This window comes from Ovis aries, chromosome 1 (genome assembly GCF_016772045.2).
Source record: "Ovis aries strain OAR_USU_Benz2616 breed Rambouillet chromosome 1, ARS-UI_Ramb_v3.0, whole genome shotgun sequence".
Lineage (NCBI taxonomy): Eukaryota > Metazoa > Chordata > Mammalia > Artiodactyla > Bovidae > Ovis > Ovis aries.
Window position 1 is genome coordinate 266,805,095 of NC_056054.1, and position 24,609 is coordinate 266,829,703.

Genomic DNA, 24,609 nt, shown 5'->3' on the forward strand with positions numbered 1-24,609 from the left:
CAGGCTCAGCTGGCTGGGAGCCCGATGGGGCCTTGCTGCACTTCTGGCTTTCTGATGCCCTTGGCTGTGTGCTCGTGAGCATCGTCCTTGTTTTCTCCACTCATTGTAGAGCCTAGTTAAGGATGACCTGCAGCCGTCCAAAGCCCTGCCTGCACTGACCTGCACCCGCCCCAGCCAGCAGGACAGCGTGATATCGGTACTCACAGTCTGCCAGCAGCAGCTGGAGTCTGAGCTGCTCTTAGTGAAAAAGGAGATGTGCCTGCGTGCAGAGGATGGCGGCAGAGAGTCAGGAGCAGTGAAGGTGCTTGGGGACATTGTTGGGGTGGGGCACAGGACCCAAGAGCTGTTCCCGGGTAGAGACCCCCCTCAGTGTCTTTGCTGTGATGGCACAGGTTACACAGACTTTAGACAGGAACACCTTCTCTGGGTCCTTTGCTCTTGGTAGAGCTGTTCAGATCCATTTGGAAATTTCTTACGTGCTTGATCTAAACACACGTCTTAGCAGCTTGTGAAGAATTAGCAGTCGGTGCAGGTGGGATTTAACTGGGATCTAGGCCTTGTGTCCAGGGATTTTCACGTGGGGGCGAGCTGCCCGCAGCTGCGCCGTGCCCACACGACCTTCGTGGCCAGCCTCCAATTGACTTGGGAAGGCTTTGCGTTGGTTTGTTGAACTTTAGGTATTTTCCATTGCTCCCCAGCAAAGAAGGGCGAGTGATCCATGATTCAGCAGTTTTAAATTCAGATCTCAGGACAGTTGTTGTTCCGTTATTATCTGTATAATGTATAAAAATTATACATTGTTTAGTTGCTCAGTTGTGTCCAACTCTTTGTGACCCCATGGACGCCAGGCTCCCCTGTCCTTCACTAACTAACTCCCAGAGTTTGCTCAAGTTCATGTCCACTGAGTCAGTGATGCCATCTAACCATCTCATCCTCTGCTGCTCCTTCTCCTTTGGCCTTTAGCCTTTCCCAGCATGAGGGCCTTTTCCAATGAGTCAGCTCTTATGATCCCAGGACGGAAGCTACCAGAAAGCCAACATCTCTTTTCCAGGGGCAGGAGGGAGGTTGACAACGTCGTTATTGCTGGTATGGACCCTGCAAACCATGCTGGGATTCCAGCCCTAACCTCCTGGGATGTGCAGGAGCTATGTGTACATTGGCATTGGGAAACTGGGAAAGTCTGAATTCCCCAGCACGTAGGACTGTGCACTTAGGCCTGTAGTTTTGAGAGAGAAACTTGAATTTGATGCTGTGTGTTTATCACACCCCCTCCAGAAAAGCTGCTCTGTAGAGGACTTCCCCTTACTCTAGAGCACTTGTCTTAGTGCCCTTGGGTCAGGAGCATTTGTCTGAATTCTTAAAGCTCAGCCCTGTGATGTCATGAGCTGGTCGCCAAAGTTTTAGAAGTTAACACACTGACAAGCAAATTCCAGATTTGTCCCATAAATTGCAATTTTGTGTTTTCTAGTGTTTGTGTATAGAACCTTCTAGGCCTTTTTTCCTTAAAAATAAAAATCTTAAGTCCCCAGTGAATTGCCGCTGAAATAGGTTATGACAGTTGCCTCTGTGTATTGTGTGCGGTATGGCTCAGTGATATTGGGTATGTTTGTAACATGTGACCACGCATCTCCACAGCCCTTTTCTTCTTGCAAAACTGAAACTCTGTCATGTAAACCGTAAGTTCCATTTCCCCTCTCCCCCAGCCCTGGCAGACACCATTCTTCTGTCTGTCTCTGTATAGATTTCTGAGATACTCTGAGGGATTACATAAGTGGAGTCACAGTACATGCCTTTCTGCATCTGGCTTATTTCACTACGCACAATGTTATCCAGGTTCATCCACGTCATAGCCGGGGTCAGAATGTCCTTCCTTTCTAAGGCTGAATAATACCCCATTGTATGTGTACACCACATTATGCTTATCCGTAAACAACAGTATGGACCTAACAGAAGCAGAAGGTGTAAAGAAGCAGTGGCAAGAATACACTGAAGAACTGTACAAAAAAGATGTACATGACCCAGATAACCAAGATGGTGTGATCACTCATCTAGAGCCAGACATCTTGGAATGCGATCAAGTGGCCCTTAGGAACCATCACTATGAACAAAGCTAGTGGAGGTGATGGAATTCCAGTTGAGCTATTTTAAATTCTAAAAGATGATGCTGCGAAAGTACTGCAGTCAGTATGCCAGCAAATTTGGCAAACTCAGCAGTGGCCACAGGACTGGAAAAGGTTGGTTTTCATCCCAGTCTGAAAGAAAGGCAATGCCAAAGAATGTTCAGACTACCGCACAATTGTACTCATCTCACATGCTAGCAAAGTAATGCTCAAAGTTTTCCAAGCTAGGCTTCAACAGTACATGAACCATGAATTTCCAGATGTTCAAGCTGGATTTAGAAAAGGCAGAGAAACCAGAGATCAAATTGCCAACATCCGTTGGATCATCAAAAAAGCAAGAGAGTTCCAGAAAAACATCTCCTGCTTTATTGACTACACCAAAGCCTTTGACTGTGTAGATCGCAACAAATTGTGGAAAATTCTAACAGAGATGGTAATACTAGACCACCTTACCTGCCTCCTGAGAAATCTGTATGCAGGTCAAGAAGCAACAGTTAGAACCAGACTTGGAACAATGGACTGGTTCCAAATTGGGAAAGGAGTACGTCAAGGCTGTATATTGTCACCCTGCTAATTTAACTTCTATGCAGAGTACATCATGAGAAACGCTGGGCTGGACAAAGCACAAGCTGAAATCAAGATTGCCAGGAGAAATATCCGTAACCTCAGATATGCAGATGCCACCAACCTTATGGCAGAAAGCGAAGAGGAACTTAAGAGTGTCTTGAAGGTGAAGGAGGAAAAGGTGGCTTAAAACTCAACAGTCGAAAACTTAAGATCATGGCATCCGGTCCCATCATTTCATGGCAAATAGATGGGGAAACAGTGGAAACAGTGAGAGACTTTATTTTCTTGGGCTCCAAAATCACTGCAGATGGTTACTGCAGCCATGAAATTAAAAGACGCTTGCCCCTTAGAAGAGAAGCCATGACCAACCTAGACAGCATATTAAAAAGCAGAGACACTACTTTGTCAACAAAGGTCCATCTAGTCAAGGCTATGGTTTTCCATTAGTCATGTATGGATGTGAGAGTTGGACCATAAGGAAAGCTGAGCGCTGAAGAATTGATGCTTTTGAACTGTGGTGTTGGAGAAGATTCTTGAGAGTCCCTTGGACTGCAAGAATATCAAACCAGTCAATCCTAAAGAAGATCAGTCCTAAATATTCATTGAAAAGACTGATGCTAAATCTCTAATACTTTGGCCACCTGATGCAAAGAGCTGACTCATTGGAAAAGACCCTGTTGCTGGGAAGGATTGAAGGCAGAAGGGGATGACAGAGGATGAGATGGTTGGATGGCATCACCCACTCAATGGACATGAGTTTGAGCAAGCTCCAGATGATACAGGGAGGTCTGGTATGTTGCGGTCCATGGGGTTCTAAAAGGTTGGACATGACTGAGCAGTGAACTGAACTGATACTTATCTGTTCATCTGTCGATGGATGCTTGAGTTGCTTCCACATTTTCAAATTTTTTATTGTTTTATTTGGCTGCTCTGGGTCTCAGTTGTGGCACATGACATTTCCATTGCTGTGTGTGGGCTCCTTGGTTGCTTCATACAGGCTCTTTAGTTGGGGTGTATGGGTTCTTGTTCCTTGACCGGGGATCGAACCCAAGCCCCCTTCATTGGGAATGCAAGGTCTTAACCACCGGACCACCAGGGACGTTCTCCCTCCACGTTTTAACTTGTGAATAGTGCTGCTGTGAGCATGGTGTACAGATATCTCTTTGAGACCTTGGTTTCAGTTCTTCTAGGTGTATACCCAAAACTAGAGTTGCTGAATCGTGTGATAATTCCATTGCGAGTTTTCTGAAGAACTACTGTAGTGTCTTCCACAGTGGCTGTACCATTTTACATTTCTTTCAAAAGTATACAAAGATTCTAAGTTCTCTACATCCTCACCATTACTTGTTATTATTATTATTATTTTTTATAGTAGTCATCCTAATGGTTGGGAGGTGGTATCTAATTATAGTTTTGGTTTGCATTTCTCAAATGATTAGTGTTATTAAATATCTTTTCATGTGCTCATTGGCTATTTATATATGTTCTTTAGAGAGATGTCTGATCATGACAAATTTTGAATCAGGTTGTATGGTTTTTTTAAATTGAGTTTTAGGAGTTCCTTATATGTTTCTGGGTATATTAATCCATTTTCAGGTATTGTTGTTGTTCAGTTGCTAAGTTCTGTCGCACTCTTTGCAACCTCATGTTCTGCAGCACACCCCGCTTCCCTTTTCTCCACTATCTTTGCTCAAGTTCATGTCCATTGAGTTGGTGATGCTATCTAATCATCTCATCCTCTGCCACCTTCTTCTCCTTTTGCCTTCAATCCTTACTAGCGTGAGGGTCTTTCCACTTAGTCAGTTCTTTACAACAGGTGACTAAAGTATTGGTTAAATAATGAAGATCCCATGTATTATCAGGTGTATGATTTGTAAATATTTTTTCCCATTTCGTGTGTTGCATTTTTACTCTGTGGACAGTGTCTTTTGATGCACAAATTTTAAAAATGTCATGAAGTCCAGTTTGTCTTTTATCTGTCCGATATCTTTGGTGTAATATACAGGCAATCATTGCCAAATTCAGCATCGTGACGTTTTTGCCATGTTTTCTTCTCAGAGTGTTATAGTTTTATGTCTTTGATCTATTTGGGGTTAATTTTTATATGTGGTTTTAGGTAAGGGTCCAACTTCATTCTTTTGCATGTTAATGTCCTATATTCCCAGCATCATTTGTGAAAAGACTGTCCTTTTCCACTGAAGGATCTTAGCACCATTGTCAAAAATCATTTAATAGTATATGCAAATGTCTATTTCTAGGCTTTCTGTACTTGTTCCTATGTCTGTTTTTATGTGAATCTGACACTGTTTTGATTATTATAGCTTTGTCATAAATTTTACAATCAAGAAGTACTGAGTCCTTCAGTTTTGTTCTTGTTAGATTATTTTGGCTGTTCAGGGTCCTTTAAAACACCTTATGAATTTCAGAATGGGTTTTTTAATTTCTGTAAAAAAAGGTCTTTGGAATTTTGATAGAACAGCTTTGCATATGTAGAATGCTTTGGATGGTATTGACACACATTTTAATTTTAATACCAAGCCTTTAAATCCATAGCCATGAGACATATTTCCACTTATTTTATGTCCTCTTTAATTTCTTTTAACAGTATCTGTAGTTCCATTGTACAAGTCTTTCACCTACTTGATAAATTCTTGGTTAATTTTTCCTTTCTTCTTTCTGTTGTTGTTGTCATAAATGGAATTGTTTTAATTTTCTTTTCAGATAGTTCCTGTATAGAAATGCAGCTGACTTTATATGCTGACTTTGTATCTTGCAATTTTACTGAATTCCTGCATTGGTTCTAACAGTTTCTTTGGGGAATCTTTAGGTTTTCTACATGTAGGATCATATCATCTTTGAATATAGATCATTTTACTTCTCCCTTTCCAGTTTGGATGCCCTTTATTTCTTTCTCTTGTCTAATTGCTCTGGCTAGGATTTTTAGTACTGTGTTGAAGGGAATTGGGCATCCTTTCTTTGTTCCTTATCCTAGAGGAAAAGCTTTCAGTTTTTCATCCTTGAGTATGGTGTTCACTGTGGGTTTCTTGTGTGGCTTTTATGTGTTAACATAGTTTCCTTTTGCTTCTAGTATGCTGAATTGAATGTTGTGAAAGGGTATTCGATTTTGTCCAATGCTTTTTCTGCATCAACTGACATGATATGTGACTTTTTCTTCCTTTTTTTTTTGTTAATGTGCTGTATTACATTGACTGATTTTCCTATGTAGAATTTAAGGAATAACTACCGCTTAATTATGTATAACCCTTTTAATATCCTATTGAATTTGATTTGCTATTATTTTGTTAAGAATTTTTGCATAAATATAAGGGATGTTGATTTATAGTTTTCATTTTTTGTAGTATCTTTGGCTTTAAGGTAATGCAGACCTCATAGAATGAATCAGGAGGCATTCCCTTTGCTTCTGTGCTAGGAAAGAGACTGCAAAGAATCGGTATAATTTCTTTCTTAAATGTTCGGCAGAATTCACCAGTGAACTCATCTGGGCCTGATGCTTCCTCCTTTTCAGCTTGCTAGAGAAGTTTGAGAAGAATCGATAGTATTTCTTTACATGTTTGGTGGAATTCAGCAGCAAAGGGATCGGGTCCAGTGCTTTGTTTCATAGGGAGGTTTCTTATTATTGATTCAATCTCCTTCTTTGTCTCTTATAACTTTTATTGGCTTAAATTTATTTTGTCTGATATTGAAAGGGTCACCTGCTCTTCTTTGGTTACTGTTTGCATGGAATATCTTTTCTTATCCTTTTATTTTCAACCTGTTTGTGTCTTTGGGTTTAAAGTGAACTGCTGCGGACAGCCTGTATTGAATTGACCGCAGTGTTCCTTAGGTTTTAAAGTTAATATAAAAGGAACATTTGTCATCCTCACTAAGAACTTTATTGAACAATGTAGTACCTTCTGCCATTTTTCAGGCAACTTCCTAATTCCATCTTCCCAAGTTTTTATCTTTTAAAAGTTGCCTTTTAAATTCTTCCATGAAACTGAAATTTTTTCCTTTAAGAGAGTTTTGTAGACTGAAATGAATGGAAATCCAAGGGTGGAATGTCTGCTGGATACAGTGAATGATTAGAACTTCCCAGTCTGTAACAGTTTTTGCCTGGTCATCAAGGAAACATGCAGTCTTGCTTATCCTGATGGAAGGCTGTGACTTTTCTCTTGACTAATTTTGGACTGATTTTCATTGAGTGCCACTTTCAGTTGGTCTAATTGGGAGCAGTACTTGTTGGAATTTATTCTTTGGTTTTTCTGGAAGGAGCTCATGATAAATGACTACCTTCCCATCCTGCCATATACCCAACATTACTTTCTTTGGTTGAAGACAGCCTTTGGTGTAGTTGGTGGTGGTTCATTTCACTAGCCCTATGATCTCTTCCATTACACTTTATTGTACAATATCTACTTTTCATTGCCTGTCACAATTTGTTTTAAAAATGAAACATTTTTGTTACGTTTAAGAATCACGTGTGGCGGAAGTATGGTCAAGAAGGTTCTTTCCACTTAACTAATGTGGAGCCCAAACATCAAAGCAATTAACATAACCCAGCTGGTGCGAATGATTTTCAACACTTGATTTGGATATTTTGAGTACGTCGGCTATCTACTGCATGGTATAATGTTCAGTTCAGTTCAGTCACTCAGTCGTGTCCTACTCTTTGTAACCCCATGAATCAATGTTGCCTGGTCTCAATTAATATCTCTGATTGGTAACAACTTCAACCGGTCTGCCTGACCTTGGAGCATCGCTCAGTGAGAAATGTCCAGTATGAAATGTCACCACTTTTTGACACGTTTGATCAGTCACAGCGTGGTCTCCATACACTGAACAAATCTGTTGCTTTTCAATTGCATTTTTATCTTTCTTGAAATAATAAAGCATAGTATGCCAAAAATGTTGCTTTTCTTCCATCTTAAAATGGCCACACAAAAACTCACCAATTTTGATGTTTTGTTAAAAATGCATGCTGATATGACACAGTCACAATACGGTCTAACAAAATTGTTTCGATGCTGTTAAACACAACTAAGCAGTGCCGGAGCCGTCTCAAGGGAAACAGCGAATGGCCCTTTGGCCAGCCCGAGAGTTGGATCATGTGTTCTTATCCATTCTGCAAGTCTCTGTCTTTGGAGAGCTTTAGCCACTTATATGTAAAGTTGTTACTGATAAGGAATCCTGTGCTTTTGCCATTTTGCTGTTTTCTTTATGCCTTATAGCTCTTTTTGATCCCTCATTTCCTACATTACTGTCTTTTCTTGCATTTAATTGATTTCTCTTTGTGTATGTTCTATTGCTGTTTTCACAATTAGCATCCTAACACAAAATACTGATTTGCATCTATACCAGCTTAAGTTTAATAACACGTAAACTCTGTTCTTTTTAGTTCCATCCCCACTCCTTTTGATTTTTGATGTAATAAAAAGACATCTTTATAACTGTGTGCCTCAAAACATAAACTAATAATTCCTTTCATTGCATTAATCTCTTAAATTGTGTAGAAAACACATGTGGAGTGAGAAACTAAAGTTACAGTAATGCTAACTTTTAGATTAATAACTTAAGAATATATATGTCTTTTAAATCAGGATGAAAACGAAAAATGCAGTTACAAACCATTGTTACAATAATGTTAGATTTTATAACTGCCTGTGTGTTTACCCAATGAGATCCTTCTATCTCTGTACAGCTTTGCGTTACTGTCTAGGGTTCTTTCATTCCCCCTGCAGGACTCTCTTGAATGGGGGCTTCCCTGGTGGCTCAGGTAAAGAATCTGCCTGCCAGTGCAGGAGACACAGGTTCAGTCCCTGAGTGAGGAAGATCCCCTGGAGAAGGAGATGGCAACCTACTCCGATATTCTTGCCTGGGAAATCCCATGGACAGAGCAGTCTGCTGGGCTTAGCAACTAAACAACTCTCTTGAACATTCCTTACTGGGCAGGACTTAGTGGTAACAACCTCCCTCAACATTTGTTTATCTGGGAATGTCTTATTTCTCACTTCCTCTTGAAGGAGTGTTGCTGGATTTAGGATTCTTAGTTGACAGTTCTTCATCTTCTAGCCCTTTGAATATACAGACCCACTGTCCTCTGGCCTTCAAAGTTTCTGGTGGAGAGATCTGTTGATACTCTTACTGATGATCTTTGTATACAACGAGTCACTTCTTTCTTGCTGTTTTCAAGAGTCTCACTTTGGCTTTGTGTGAGTTTGATTATGACATGTCCTAGTGTCAGTCTGTCTGAGTTCATCTTACTTGGAGTTGGTTGAGTTTCCTGGGTACTTATGTTCATATCGTTCATCAGATTTGGAAAGGTCATTCATTATGTCCCTGTTTGTTCTCTTGCCTCCCCTTCTCTCCCTTCTTCTGGGACTTCATTGGTGTGTCTGTTGGCTTGTTGAGTGGTGTCCCACAGCTACCTGAGGCTCCGTTTACTTTTCTCAACCTCCTTCCCAGCCTTGGTAATTTCCGTCATTCTGTCTTCACATTCACTAATTCTTTCTTCTGCCTTCTCAGATCTACCCTTGAATCCCTTTGCTGCTAAGTCGCTTCAGTCGTGTCCGACTCTGCGACCCCCGAGCTGGCAGCCCACCAGGCTCCCCCGTCCCTGGGATTCTCCAGGCAAGAACACTGGAGTGGGTTGCCATTTCCTTGTCCATTGAATCCCTTTAGTGAGTTTTAAATTTCAGTTATTATAGTTTTCAACTCCAGAATTTCTTTGTGACTTCTTTTTTCTTTATTGATGTTTCTGTTTTGTGCATAATTTTTTTTTTTACACTTTCTTCATATTTTCCTTAGTTCTTTGAGCATCTTTAAGACAGTTGTGTTAAAGTCTTTATTCATTCACCATCGAGTCTTTTTCAAGGATTATTTCTGTAGACATGCTTTTTCCTGTGCAGAATCTATACTTTCCTATTTCCTTTTTTTTTTTTTTTTTGGTGATTTTTGTTGTTACTGTTGAACACTGAACCTTTTTAATCTTACTAATGTAAACCTAGAAATTGTAGTCTCCTTCCTTCTCAGTATTTGTTTTTGTTGTTGTTGTTCTTGTGGGGTTGTTATTTTTATTTTGGATTGATGTCTCTGTGCAGAGGATCAGCATGAGATATAAACTTAGGTTCTCAGGTCTTTTCTGAGCCTATTGCTTTTTCCAAGGCACATGTAGTCACTTTATAATTTCCTCTGCATATGCAGTTGTTTTTGAATGTCCTAGTTTACAATTTTTCCCCAAAGAGGAAAACACTTTGGTAGGCATAAGAGGGCACCAGTCCTTTCAATCCCTTGGAAGTCATTTTCGCCAGGTGGGCAGGTGCAGCAGGCTGGCTGTCTCTGCTCCTCTGATCAGGAGCAGCAGTCAGAGCGCCACTCCCAGTTTTCAGAGAGCAGCCCACCCTGCTTCCTGCGGATGCTTCAGGGCACGTGCACAGCTGCCCCCAGGCCCTGGAGTGGGGGTTGGGTGGTGCTTCTGTGCTAAGAGCTGAGAGCAGTTACCCTCTAGTCCTTCAATAGACTGCAGACTTCCAGAATAGTCATATTGGACATGTTCTGCCAGTGTAGCTGTCTTCCAGGTGGGAAAGGGGCCCCTGGTGCTGCCTGCCCTACCATCCTTCCAGACTGTCTCCAATGGTTACCTTAGGGAACAAGTTTTAAGCTTTGAGCCCTTCGTGGGATTTTTAGAAGCTTAAAATCTTAAAGAGTCTAGAGGGACAAAGGGCTCATTGTAGAACCACATCCTTAATTGTTCAGACAGTCTCTGAAACTGGCTCATAAATCACAGGCAAATGTGACAGCATGAAATCCAGTCATTTTACTGTATGCGTGTTCTTCCTTACCTGCAGGATAAGGGAAAACTACTGGAAGATTGTCGGCTACAGAAAGTTGATCTCATAGCTCAGGTGAAACAACTTCAAGAAAAACTGAACCATCTGGTGTGTTCCATGAGCTTCCAAAACATCGAGATGGAGGACTTTAAATATCAGCAGGCGGTGGCATCTCCATGTGCTTTAGAAGATGGTTTGAGTGATGGTTCTGATAACAGTGAAGAAACTGACAAATCACCTCCTATTGATACATTTAACATCTTATGGGATCTAGCTGAGGTCACTGGAAATTCAGATTCATTGATAAGAAATGAGCCAGATGCTCCCGCAGGAGAGCCGGTCACTTTGCGGGACAGGTCACTCTGCTTGCAGGGCCACCTGCGTGGGCGCTCCCGGGGCTTCACCCGCTCCCAGGGGTCCAAGCCCTTGAAGAGTGTGCTCAGGACGATGGACCTGTCCCCCTGGAGCTCCCCTGAGGTTGTCAGGGAGGACTCAGCCTTTGAGCCCCCGCCCAGCCTGCCCCTAACACCCTGCTCAGATGCCCTGAGCCTGCACAGCCTGGACACCTCGCTTTGGGATGGGACAAGCACCCACCTGCTCCAGGCTGCCCAGTCGGGGCAGCTTTGTTACCCGGGCGAGTCAGCTGCAGGAACAGCCCCTAAGTGGGTGGGGTCTCCATTGGCTGCAGACAGCGCTCCCTCTGCGGACCACCATGCTCAGCGGGTGCCTGTGGTAAGTCCTGATCTGGGTCCATGTGCTGAAGGCCAGTTTGTTCACACTGGGCTGTGTCTCTGTGGCCGGTGGAGTCACAGCTGCAGCCATTGTTGGCTCACCTCTTGAGGTGGCCATCTGGCCAGGCGTGGGTGAGCAGTTGGCACTCCCTTGGTCAGCAGTGTAGGGACGGTCAGCGTTCTGCAGGACGGACCCAAATCTATAATAGGAACATCCAGAGCACTTGGGTTGTTTTTAACAGTGCATGAAATGTATTAGTCTTACTCAGATTCACTGCATGCCTGAGTTGGCTAAGTCACACTGGCTTTGGGAAGTGTCGTCACAAACCCATCTTCATGCGTGGTCTGCATATCAGCTCTTAGTCTAGAATATGTTTTTTAGGTTTATGTTCAGTTGTATTTCATGTTTCACAGGCTCTGCATATAATGTAATCAGTTTCAAGGACACTTCAACATATTATTTTGGGGTTAGATTATATTTTATCTAACATAGTTTTGAGATCTGTGTATCATGGATTAGATGAAAATTATAGGATACATGCAGTTTGAAGTATCCATGTATTACCATTCCATATCCATATGCTCCCATTTCGTATCCATATGCTACCACACATCGTGCAAAATTTAAAAAATCTGAAATACTTGCCAGTGACACCTTTAAAATATTCCTAGAGAACTGTAGATGAGTTTGATTAAAACAAACGTTATGACCTTGTGTCCACCAGCTTTGAACCCTTTTTTGTTTGAGTTCTTTGTGGGAAGGTGATAAATTCAGGTCTTAGAAAGTTTCCATCTGGCAAGTTCAGTTCTGTGGTATAAAACATCATTTTGTGACCATTTAAAAATCTATGTGTTTGAACAGGAGAAAGATGTTGAAGATTTTATCATAACATCTCTTGATTCTCAAGAAAAGTCAAGATCACCTCCTCTCGGGTTAGAAGGAAAAAGCGATGGAAAAAGTGAGTCAGCCGCAAACTTTGCTTTTACAGTTTCATAGCGTAGACTGGCCCGCATCTCTGTGTCTCTGCATCTGTCTCTGTCTCCCCCTGGGTTTGTGTTCTGTTACTTGAGGACCTGAAGCCATTTTATTCCTGAGAAGGTCACATGTATTTCGTGGGGTCCAGTCCACAGCACTGTACTCGCGTCAGGACGTCCCCCTTGGGGCAGCATCTAGTCCACAGACGTTCCTAAGGTTTTGTCCTGTTAGTGCCCTTTACAGAAACTAGCAGTGGCCAGCACCATGAATCCAGATGTCCTTTGCAGGGTGGAGACTGGAAGGCAGGCCAGGTGCCAGGCACAGAGCTCCGGCCTTGAGGATCCCTGAGGTCCTCGGCAGGCCTGTTGGCGTGTGTGAGCATGTAACAGTGTCTCTGAGGGAATTGGAAGCACAGTAATGGTGCCGCGCTCTTCCTGCAGATCAGCTCAGATCCTGTGGTCATATTGCCAGTCTGCATCTTGTTCCTTCTGAACAGCCCAGTGTCCTGGGTAGGTTCTCAAGACCTTGGAATGGTCTCTTCTCATGTTCAGATCCACTTAGCCTCTATTGATGGTTCTTGGTGGTCCTGCCTGTATCGTCACAGCAGTGGTCACTGCACCATGGCTCCCTAACCTCACACTTTCTTATATAATTGTTAGATTTTTATAAGTGAGTTACCGCAAGGTGTTTTGATGTTTTAATGAAGTCCTCCTTGGCTCCCGGGGTGCTTTTGATGACAGGGCAGCGGTGAAGTCCGGATCGAGGCTGTGTCAGCATTCGCAGCTGGGGGCCAGCTCTTTCCAGCTGACGCTCTTGCTTCTCCCCGGCAGCAGCTGCGCGATGTAACAGTGTGAGCGGCTGCAAGGTACATCCCCATGCAGCCTCTTGTCCACTGTCCTGAGGATGCCACATTCAGCTTTCAGAAGTTCACTCTAGTGTTTGTTCCTAAATCACAGCTTCTAGTTAAATTAACAGGTCTCCGCCTCCTGGCAACAACCCCGCCCACATCCTGCCCTGATCCCTGCAAGCCCATCCTGCACCCTCTGCCCCATCACCAGCCAAGAGAGCCTGCACTTCAAGGACACGTGTCCAAGTGCGGCTGTGCGCTGCCCTCCACGGCCTTCCCCATGTTGTGGATGTGGTCCTTGCCTCGGATCAGACCCCTCGTCCTTCTGTTCTCTTCAAGTTTCTGGAGAAAAGTGTGTGCGAGGTGCTTTTTGTACAAACGTTGACATCTTCCTGATTTGAGGCTTGGGCTTGACTGTGGGCGGGCAGGCAGGCAGGTTCCTGCAGAGTTTGGAGCCCGTGGTCCTGGGCCTGGATGTGGTGGGTGTAGCTCCTGGCCCCAGAGCATGTCATCCACCTGAGAACGCCTCTTACTCCCTGGGTTGTCTCCCCTGAGCTTCCTGTCTTTCGTCTTTGTTCTTATTGACCACATGTTGGACCTCCTGGACTTAAAACTTTATTTTCTCTTTTTCCACATCTTTGTATTCTTGTTCTCGTATCCAAGAGAATTTTCAGAACTTCTTAAGCTTCCTACTGTTTGAATTCTGTTTTGATTTCTGATTCTTCCTTTTCCCGTGAGGCTTCTGTTCCCCTTTCTGAATGACACTGCCCTTGTCACTTCTCTGGGAATGTCAGTTTTTCTGATGTTTTCTGTTAGCTGCCTTGACTCTGTTTTCTTCTGACTCTCTGTCTCTGTTTCTCTCTGTCTTTTGCTGTGTTTGAGTGCTCCTTGGCACGTGTGAGAAGTTAGACTTCTGGGCCAGTCCAGCCCTGACTGTGCAGTGTGTTTCCAGGTGATGGTGTGGAGTTTGCAGAACCACTGAGCCAAGATTCGGGAAGACTGGGAGCTCCCGCTGCCAGCCCTGCAGCACCCCTCATCACCCCCAGGGACTGCCGACGGCCACTGGACGCCATGAAGGAGAAGGAAGTCCATCCGAAGCAAGTGAAGGTAGTGGCTTTGGGGACAGGCCAGCTCAAGGGGCCTTCCCTCTGGCCGGTCAGTACCTGTACGAGCCTCAGCCCTGCTCTGACTTTGTGCCTTGTGTCGTATTTCTGGGAGGAGAGATGCTGCTGTTGGGAGGGTCACAGGGACAGTTGTCCCAGGTGGGTACCCTGCTACACTGGAGGGGCCACGGCCATGCTTGGGGGACCGGCGCCTCCCATAGTGCCTGTCACAGCACAGCACACACTGGGCCTGCCTGCACAGCGTCGTCATGAGTCTCAAGACAAAACTTGATGTGTGTCCCGAGTCTAGTTCAGGTGCTGGAACTCACAGCCCTGTTTGGGAAGCAGGTGTGGTTCTTGTTTATTTGGCCTTGGAGGCTTTCCTGAGACGACCTGGGGGCTCTGTGCCAGGGCACCCCCAGCTGGGCACCCGCAGAGGCAGGAGGGGCTGTGCTCTGCAGGCTCAGGAGAAACCACCCCGCTCTGCTGTAGGCCCGTGGCTCACAGGTGTGTTTTCATCCTTCCCTGAGTCTGCACGAGGTGCTGTTCTTTGCTCTTGAGAAGGAAGATCGTTGCTCTTTGCTCATACAGTCCCAAAAGAACATGTGTTTGGCATCGCATGCCACAGGCACACCAGGATGTTGCCATATTCCCACTGCTGCTGATCTCAGGATGGTGGGAACGACAGGGGGTCCAGTGAGTCTCTGCTCTGCAAGCCCTGTCGGTCACCCTGAGCCTCCCCTCGGGCAGCTCCTGGGTCCCAGGGCTGAGTCCGTGTTGGCCTCTCGCAGCTGTGCTCCAGAGGAGCTCTCGGGTCAAGCTAGTTCTCTGTGATGAGGAGAGATGGCCACCCCATCGGCGTCCAGGGATTTAACCTGGAGGCAGAATATAAACATTTTTCCAGCTTAGCTGACACATGACAGCGTAAGGAGTTACATGTCTGTGTTGCGAAATGACCACAGTAAGGTCAGTTAATGCCTCCCCTGCCCTGAAAGGCAGAATTTGGGGGGAACTTTTCTCAGGTTTTCTTCTGTCTTCACTTTAGAAATCTTTTTATGGCAAAACCATTGATGTAAACTTGGCTGAATAAGTAAATATGTCACTATTCCTTTTTTTTGTTACTCTTTGGCCGTGCTGGGTCTTCCTCACTGCTGGAGAGCTTTCTCCAGCTGCAGCGCCGAGCTGGGTCTTCCTCGCTGCTGGCGAGCTTTCTTCAGCTGCAGCGAGCTGGGGCCGCTGTTCGCTGTAGGGCATGGGCTGCTCTGGTGGCTTCTCAACAGAGCCCAGGCTCCAGGCGCGCAGGCTTCAGGCCTTCAGTCGTTGCGGCTCGTGTGCTCTAGAGTGCCGGCTCAGCAGCTGTGGGACTCGGGCTTAGTTGCTCCATGGCGTCTGGGATCTTCCCAAACCAGGGATCAAACCCATGTCTCTTGCATTGCAAGGTGGATTCTTAACCACTGGACTACCAGAGAGCGCCCACTGTCCTGTTTTATTCAGGTAGTAAGTGTCCACAAAGGAAACAATTTTGATGTTAAGTAAAATTTTCTTTGAAATTCTATTCAAAATGATACTGTTTTTATTCCTGTAAGAATTGTAGTTGAAGTAATGTCTTGTAGCTGTTTCTTCTTCTTTTCTTTTTTAATATTTCTCAACTTTTTATATGATGTAAGACCTTAAAAACACATTTCTGTTAGTATTTCCAACCCAGGAAACTTCATATGAGGATTCGTAATTTTTAAAGAAGCCATTTGGTTGTTAATCACCATGTTCTATGCTTAGGCTTTGACACTTAGTATTTGATACTTAGGAATTAGAAATGAAAGAAAGAAACAAACTGAGCAAAGCCCTTTTCGGAAGTGCTGAGGTGGTGGGAGAGAAACTCGGGAGTGGTCACCCCGAGACAGCTTATCCTGTCAGTTGGAGCCCAGCTTCCATGTTCCCTGCCGGCTGCCCCCGCCGTGCCTTGCTGTCCTCAGCTGGGGCGTGTGGCCCTCTCGCCCTGGGGCTGAGTCTCAGGAGCATCAGGCAGTCATAGCTCGGCCTGTCCTGAAGCTGGGGACACTGGTGAGGGTCCGGGTGGCGAGGGCAGAGGACCTCATTCGTCACCACTGTTCTTTTCCAGTGTGTTTTTTAGAACATGTGGCTTCTCATCATGTGACCCACGGCCTGTGGGGCCCCTGTCCACTTGACCCTCCCTGGCTCCACCCCTCCTTTCCTGTGGCTGCTGTTTGCATCCATTCTGTGTCATGTACACTGTTTTTTTAATGTGAAATTGTTTTAGGGTGTTAAAGATGACTGCTTTCAAGATAAACATATATTGTGGTATCCAGCATATTTCAGTTTTTTGGCCACATCATTAGAATTAGAGGAAAACCTGTTTCGGTTATAGTTGAGTGACTAGTTGTCCTCTGTCACAGGCCTCCAAGTTGCTCTTTTTGCATTTTCCTAAGGTGCCCTTGTGGAGCCTGTGTGTGCGTGGCATGGGCTCGGTCCTGGCACCCAGATGTGATGTTGTAGCTCCAGCTTCTAGGAGGATGGCCCTGGGTGGGGGCTGCCGCCTTCCGCTCTCAGCTTCTGTGGATAGGACAGACAGCTGGCAGGTGTGTCCCATATCCCATGGCTCTGTAACCACCCCTCCAAATTCCAGTGGTGTGGAAGACCCTTCCTATGCTCACAGACCCCGTGGTGGGGACTCTGGCCGACCTGGGGCATGGGAGGGCTGCAGTAGTCAGTGGTCGGCTTGGTACTGTCTGCAGGTGCCTTGCCGAAGCACGGGTGACTGTGTGGCCCTCGGGTCTTCCTCCTGGAGGGCAGCTTTGGTCCCAGAGAGCCATGGAGCCACCTGGCATCTTGCTGACCTGGCCGTGGATTTCCCTGAAATGAGTGTCCACCTGAGGGAGCAGGCGGGACGCTGGATTGTAGGGTCTCTCTTGGAGCAGCTCACACGGAAATTCACTTGTCTCTGACGGTGGTGGTGGTGGTTGTTCAGTCGCTGAGTCGTGTCTGACTCTTTGCAACCCCATGGACTGCAGCTCGCTAGGCTTCCCTGTCCTTCACCATCTCCCGGAGCTTGCTCAAACTCATGTCCATTGAACCAGTGATGCCATCTAACCATCTCATTCTCTGTTACCTCTTTCTCCTCCTGCCTTTAATCTGTCCCAGCATCAGGGTCTTTTCCAATGAGTCAGCTCTTCATGTCAGGTGGCCAAAGTATTGGAGCTTCATCTTCAGCATCAGTCCTTCCAATGAACATTCACAGTTGATTTCCTTTAGGATTGACTGGTTTGATCTCCTTGCTGTCCAAGGGACTCTCTAGAGTCTTCTCCAGCACCGTAATTCGAAAGAATCAATTCTTTGGCACTCCGCCTTCTTTATGGTCCAACTCTCACATCTGTATATGATTATTGGAAAAACCATAGCTTTGACTATACAGACCTTTGTTGGCAAAATGATGTCTCTGCTTTTTAATATGCTGTCTAGGTTTGTGATAGCTTTTCTTCCAAGGAACAAGTGTCTTAATTTCATGGCTACGTAAGAAAGCTGAGTGCTAAAAAAAATCAATGCTTTTGAATTGTGGTGTTGGAGAAGACTCTTGAGAGTCCCTTGGACTGCAAGGAAATCAAATCAGTCAATCCTAAAGGAAATCAGTCCTGCATATTCATTGGAAGGACTAATGCTGAAGCTGAAGTTCCAATACTTTGGCCACCTGATGGGAAGAACTGACTCATTGAAAAAGACCCTGATTCTGGGAAAGACTGAAGGCAGGAGAAGGGAACCACAGAGGATGAGATGGTTGGATGGCATCACCAACTCGATGGACATGAGTTTGAGCAAGTTTCGGGAGCTGGTGATGGACAGGAAAGCCTGGTGTGCTACAATCCATGGGGTCACAAAGAGTCAGACAGGACTGAGTGACTCAACTGAACTGACAGTCACTGTTTGCACTGATTTGGGAGCTGAAGAAAATAAAATCTGTCATTGTTTGCACTTTTCCCCCATTTATTTGCCATGAAGTGACGGGACCAGATGCCATGATCTTAGTTTTTTGAATGTTGAATTTTAAGCCAGCTTTTGCGCTTCTTTCACTTTCATCAAGAGGCTCTTTAGTTCTTCTTCGCTTTCTGCCGTAAGGGTGGTGTCATCTGCGTATCTGAAGTTATTGTTATTTCTTCCTGCAATCTTGATTTCAGCTTGAGCTTCATCCAGCCTGGCATTTCTTATGATGTACTCTGCATGTAAGTTAAATAAGCAGGGTGACAATATACAGCCTTGACATACTCGTTTCCCTATTTGGAAACAGTCCGTTGTTCTATGTCCAGTTCAGTTGCTTCTTGACCTGCATACAGGTTTCTCAGGAGGCACGCAAGGTGGTCTGGTATTGCCATTTCCTGAAGAATTTTCCACAGTTTGTTGTGATCCGCACAAAGGCTTTAGCTTATCAATTAAGTAGATGTTTTTCTGGAATTTTCTTGCTTTTTCTGTGACCCAGTGGATGTTTGCAAGTTGATCTCTGGTTCCTCTGCCTTTTCCTCTGACTGTTACAGGAGGAAAGTTTGGTCAGAGCAGTGGACTCTGTTCAAAGGCTGTGGGGCAGCCTGGTGAGCCTTCATGGGTGACAGTAATGGTGAGAGGCTTCACGCCTCTTTTCCTTCTTTATGAAATGTTTGTCTGTTTCAGGCTTTGCTGCAGATGGTGTGTGATGAGAGCCACCACATCCTGGCCCTGTCCGAATACCGAGGACCCCCCCACATCCTGAGCAGGAGTGAGCCCAGTGCCCCCCTCGAGTGCCTTCCAATGGGGGGCCAGGACCTGCTGGAGGCAGTGCCTGCTCCCAGGGAGCATCCCACCCCAGGATCCCAGAAGGGAGAGAAGGTACAGGCCTTCAAGGTAAAGAAGAGAAGCAGTGGGCATGGACCAGTCAAGAAATGGGAGTAAAGGGACAAGAGGCAGGTCAGCGATAGGCGGGGATGCCGTGCCTGGTCAGCCACTCTCTCACTTGCATCCTGTGGGCTCCAGCCCCATGTCAGCACCTTCCTGACCCTGTTCAGGCAGGAGAGGCTGGGGGAAGAGGCGCGACAGCTCATGATGGAGATGGGTGTTGGGGCAGGGTCCTCGACCACAGAGTCTCAGTGCCCACTCCTTGACTGAGGGGCAGCACAGAGCTGAGGGACAGAAGCTGAGTCCCCACGCACAGGGAGCTGGCTGGCCTTGGAGTGTGGCTGCAGCAGTGGGCAGACCCCGAGCTTTAGGGGAAGGAGGCAGGCGGGCCCAAGCTCGCCAAAAGGCAGCCAGCCTATGCATGGTCTATACAGACATACCTGCACACACACACGCACGCACGCACGCACACACGCACGTGCACACACACACACCACATAGATGCACCTGCATGTGTGTGTGCACGAACACACGGCCTGGCCTCCCCTAGCCCAAGGTTTGTGTACACACACACAGACACATATGCAGACACACTCATGCTCGTTTACACAGATACACACACACACACTTCAGGGCCTGGCTTCTCCTAGCCCCAGGGCTCATGAACACACACTCATACACGGGCATACACACAACTCAGGGCCTGGCCTCCCCTAAACCTGGGGCTCATGTACACACATACACACAGATACATATACACACTCAGGGCCTGACCTCCCCTAGCCCTGCAGCTCATGGACACACACATATATGCACGTGCACACACACTGACACTTGGCCTGGCCTCCCCTAGCCCCTGGGCTCGTTGCACACACGCTCTCAGGGTCCAGCCTCCCCTAGCCCTGGGGCTCTGGTATAGCAGTGGGAAGAGGTTTGCTTGCTGGCGTGTGTTCCGTCTTCACCGGGGTTGAAGGGTTCTCTGCCCCCAGAGGTGCTGCTTGCTCCTCCTGTCCAGGGTGCTTGAGGTCTGCATATGTCCCTGTCAGTCAGGTGGGTCCTGTTGAACCTGCAGGATGCGTCTGTAGGAACATGGGTTTTTTGCTTCAATATTTTAGGCATCTTCCAACGTGGGCCTGGACTGGAGCGGAGACTTCCTGCAGGCTGTACAGGGGGCCTTTGAGAAGGAGCGGGAGATGCTGAGAGTGGAGCTGTGGCCCCAGCTCTGTGGCTTGGGCCCTGGGGGCTGCGGCTCCCTGCTTGAGAGGCTGGAGAAGGTGGTTCATGAGCAGGTGAGCCGTGCCCCCACTTCCCCCGCAGCCAGTGCTGACACAGAGGGTGACAGAGCGTGCTTCAGGCGTGAATTGCGGTTCCCATATTTCACCTGACCTTAGAGGCAGTGACTACTCCTTTTTAATGCATGAATTCCATGAAATGGAAAACTCAATGCATTTATCTTCCTTTAGTATCTCTCTCTGTTCTGAAAATAACTGTTCTTTCCCCGAAAACAAATCAGTAATTCTAGGCAGCCCAGCCACAAGTTATGAGCGCTGAGCCCAAGGTCAGAGGGTCTGCACTGTAAGGCCCTGGGAATTCTGTTCCTGCCAGCCTCCCCAGCTCCCTTCTCCTGCCCCGACCCTCTCCCCGGCAGAGAGGGTCAGGGTGCATGGCAGGTGTTGACCTGGCCCAAAAAGTGAGACCAAGATGCTGGGGGAAGAGCCTCATGCGATCTGAGGGTCTGAATGCCACTGTGCCCACATTCACACCACACAGTCGCCACAGACATCCTGTGGCAGCGATCCTGGGAGCAGGGGCTGCTCCGGCCCAGCCCCCAGCCCTCGGGAGCCCCTCTCCTGCCGTGTCTGACGTCCCCCTACCCTGCCTCTTCCCCCCGTCTCAGGGGGACCAGCAGGAGAGGTCGTTGGAGCCCCTCTGCCTGTCAGACAGGAGCAGCCTGCTGTCGGAGATCCAGGCTCTGCGGGCCCAGCTGCGGATGACGCACCTGCAAAACCAGGAGAAGCTACAGCAGCTGTGCACGGCGCTGACCAGCGCGGAGGCCCGAGGGAGCCGCCAGGAGCACCGGCTGCGCAGGCAGGGTGGGTGCGGCCCCGGCACTCACCCGCCGGCTGGTGCGGGCGCGACGGCCGGCCCCCCCCTCCCCGGGCCACCAAGTGCATGGCCCGCGAGGCGCCCTGGAGCTTGCGCGCACACCTCTGGGCTGAGTTTGCGAGTGTTTTGCACCTCTGTTCCTGAGGTCTATAGTTTTTTCCTTCTGATTTCAGTGTCAGGGTGACGTCAGCCTCCGCCTTAGTGTTTGGAGAGTTCTCCAGCGAAGCCATCCAGGCTAGATTCTCTGGTGGGAGGAGTGGCAGGTGGGGTGGCATTTCAGGGTGACCACGGATGGTCACACCAAGCTTTGTGCCCTAGGCAGGGTGGGCTCCATGCAGGTCCATCTTGGCTGAACTCTAGCCTCTGTCCCTGGAAGACCAAGGCCTGAACAGCACAGGGGTCAAGAGGGCATGTGCCCCCGCCCAGTCGCATTACATGACCTGCCTGGCTGGCTGGGTGGTCCCACTTGTTCTCCCCCAGTGTGTCTTTGGATGCTCAACCGGCCATGAGGTGAAGCTGGCAGTGGTGTGAGCAGAAGGCGTGTGTCCTTAGTACCCTGGTGTAGTTGTAAACAGCAGCTTCAGGGTCACAGAAACTTCCTGTCTCCCGCTAGCCCCTCAAAGTGAACATATTCCATCCCCGTTAGTTTGTTACTAATGGTATGCTAGTCATTGTTTGTTCACTTTGGACTCATGAATAATGCTATTTTAATTCATTTAATCTTTCTTAGTTGAATTATTGGCGTATAAGGTCGAGCAGGAAAAATGTATAGCAAGCGACCTGCAGAAAACCCTGAACGAAGAGCAAGAGAAAGCAAATAATGTCCGAAAGCTGCTGGTGGCAGAGCAGAACGCTGTCAGAGACCTGAAATCCGAGCTCTGCGAGTGTCGACAGGACAATGAGCGGCTGCTCAAGTCCCTCAATGACGTGCAGAAGGAGGTCCTCCAGATGAGGTGCGGCCCTCCTGCAAGGCTCCCCCTTCTAGCCGTCCTTTCTTCAGGCTTCTGGGCAAAACTCAGTGCGCGTTGCATGGTTCTTACCACCTTCTTCCCAGCCTTGAAGTGAAAGTCGATGTCTGGAGCAGGTTTCCCCCCATGTCCTGATTGGTGTGGGGGAGTGCTGCTCTGCTCCCATGGGTTGGTAGGGGTTGGAGACTGAATGCACAGCAGGGCCCGCCCGCCGGGTCCTGGGAGCCCCTGGCACTGGCCCACGTCCCTTTGAGAGCCCATGTCTCCACTCAGGTCGATGCTGGATAGTAAGGAGAGTGACCTGCAGGCAGCGCTGCAGCAGCTGGAGGGTGAGCGCATGAAGGAGCAGGCCCTGCAGAGCCAGCTAGAGGAGGAGCGGCTGCAGCACATGCAGAGAGAGGGCCAGAGCGCCAAGACCCTGGAGGTGACGGGGCTCAGGCCCTGGGGCTTGGGCTGGGGCTGTGAGGGGAATCCCTGTGGGCATAGACATGTGCGGCCCCCACCACCGCCACACAGTTGCTTCTGCAAGGCCAACGCAGCTTCAAAGCCTTGTGGGTGTCCCACCCGTGTACTGAAGAGGCAGTGCCAGCGCCTCATGGCAGCCATGTGGCAGTGCGTCAGGGGTGTCCCCCAGGCCTGGAAGAGCTGAGCACCATGTGGGGTCCAGGGCTGCAGGTTTGAGCAGGAGGCAAATTGGGTGGTGGCCCTGTGCTCGGAAGAGCATCTCATCCAGAGTCACAAGGTGGGTGGTTACTGCTTGTGCCCCTTCACCCAAAGGAGAGTGTCAGAAGCTCTGGCTGTGAAAACTGGCTAGATGCTGTTGCTCTTGGTTTGATCTTTCTCTCCTCATTGTTCCCTGACGTAGGAGTTAAGGGCATCTTTGGAGCAGCAGTGCGCCCAGAGCAACCAGCTGTGTGTGGTGCTGAAACATGAGCAGACAGCAAAGGACAACCTGCGACAGGAGCTGCAGATTGAGGCATCACGCTGTGAGGCGCTGCTGGCGCAGGAACGTGGCCACATGTCTGAGCTGCAGCGGAGTCTGGAGGCCGAGCGGGACCGCGCACGCGAGCTGTCAGAGGCCCTGCAGCACGAGCGCGTCCTGACGGAGCGGCTGAGCCGGCGGCCTCAGGAGAGGCCTCCGCACCAGGCGCTGCTGCAGAAGCTGCGGGCCCGGGAGGAGCATGTGCGCGAGCTGGAGGTGGCACTGGAGGCTGCGCAGCAGCACGCCCTGGAGGCTGAGGCGCGCGTGCACCGCGAGGAGGTGGAGCGGGAACAGGAGGTAAGTGCAGCGCCGAAGACGCCTCCGGAGACCCTGCCTGGAACACGGGAGAGGCCGGCGTGGGGCCAGGGACAGGTAGAGCAGGATGCATGCAAGGACGCGAGGATGGGAGCGGAGCTGAGGCCCAGCCGAGCGGACACGCAGCTGTGGAGCAGGTGGCAGAGAGACAAGGAGACGCTGGTGAGCGCGCCTGTGCTGGCCCCCGGCTGCCCCTCGGCCTGGTCGCTGCAGCCTGGTGGCAAGTGGAGGCCAATAGCTTGTGGCTTCCTACCCTGTTCCTTCCCGAGGTCGTTGTGGATCCTCAGCCCCAAGCAGGTCCGTGTGTCTCTGTGAACGGCGCTTTGGCTTCTGTGTTAAGACCCTTGGGATCTCGGTAGGAATTGCGCTGAGTCTGCAAAGTGTTCTGAGGGTGTTGTCTGCTCAACAGTGTTAGGTCTTCCCATTGCAGAAATCTGAGGGTCTCTCCATTTATTTGCTCAGTTGCTTTATTTAGGTTTTTGTTTTATCACTTCAGGTGGTAAACCTTGCATTTCTTTTATTTATTCCTAAATGTTATATTTTGATGCTGCTGTAAGTGGTGTTATTTTTTACTCCTGTTTTCAGATTGCTTGTTGCAACCATGTAGCAATGCAGGTTACTTCCATACTTGGATCTGGTGTCTTGCCACTTTGCTGAACTGGCCTATTACTCCCAATATTTTTAATAGATTCTTTGGAATTTTCAACATTGAAGACCATGATTTTTGCAGAGAGGCATAGTTTTGCTTGTTCCTTTCCCACCTGGAAGCCTTCTCTCTTCTCTTTGCCTGATTGCCCTGGCCAGAACCTACAAGAGTGCTGAAGCAGGCGTGAGGGCACGGGTCCAGCCCCATTGCCGATCTCGGGGGAGCAGTCCGTCTTTTACCACTGACTATGATGGTAGTTGTTTGATTTTTGTCACTGCCCCTTATCAGAGGAAGGTCCCTTCCATTTCTAGTTTATTCAGTCTTTTCTAGTTTAATATTGAGAGTATTGGAGGTGCTCTTTCACAGTCTTCTGAGATTTTGTGCTTCTGTTGTGCTTCTGAATTGATGGATTTTCATATATTCAGCCGTCCTGGCCCTCTTGGGCTGCATTCCTCTTGAATTTGTGCAGTGCTTAGTTGTTCAGTCATGTCTGACTCTCTGCAACCTTTTGGACTCTAGGCAAGAATACTGGAGTGGGTTGCCATGC

The 24,609-nt window shown here is 47.7% G+C and overlaps 1 protein-coding gene across 11 annotated transcripts in view; it reads left to right on the plus strand.

The window, feature by feature from the left end:
- The window catches only part of PCNT (pericentrin), a 106,580-nt gene that overhangs the window by 63,935 nt on the left and 18,036 nt on the right, over positions 1–24,609 (plus strand). For 4 of the 11 annotated variants that reach the window (XM_060396101.1, XM_060396110.1, XM_060396117.1 and 1 more), the window contains 10 exons: positions 110–301; positions 10,532–11,245; positions 12,107–12,203; positions 14,020–14,174; positions 18,845–19,054; positions 20,161–20,334; positions 20,943–21,138; positions 21,882–22,104; positions 22,393–22,543; positions 22,985–23,578. In XM_060396101.1, coding sequence (XP_060252084.1) covers positions 110–301; positions 10,532–11,245; positions 12,107–12,203; positions 14,020–14,174; positions 18,845–19,054; positions 20,161–20,334; positions 20,943–21,138; positions 21,882–22,104; positions 22,393–22,543; positions 22,985–23,578 — 2,706 coding nt within the window. The remainder of the gene's footprint in view (positions 1–109; positions 302–10,531; positions 11,246–12,106; positions 12,204–14,019; positions 14,175–18,844; positions 19,055–20,160; positions 20,335–20,942; positions 21,139–21,881; positions 22,105–22,392; positions 22,544–22,984; positions 23,579–24,609) is intronic. The other 7 variants (XM_060396119.1, XM_060396120.1, XM_060396129.1 and 4 more) reach the window with 3 other exon arrangements.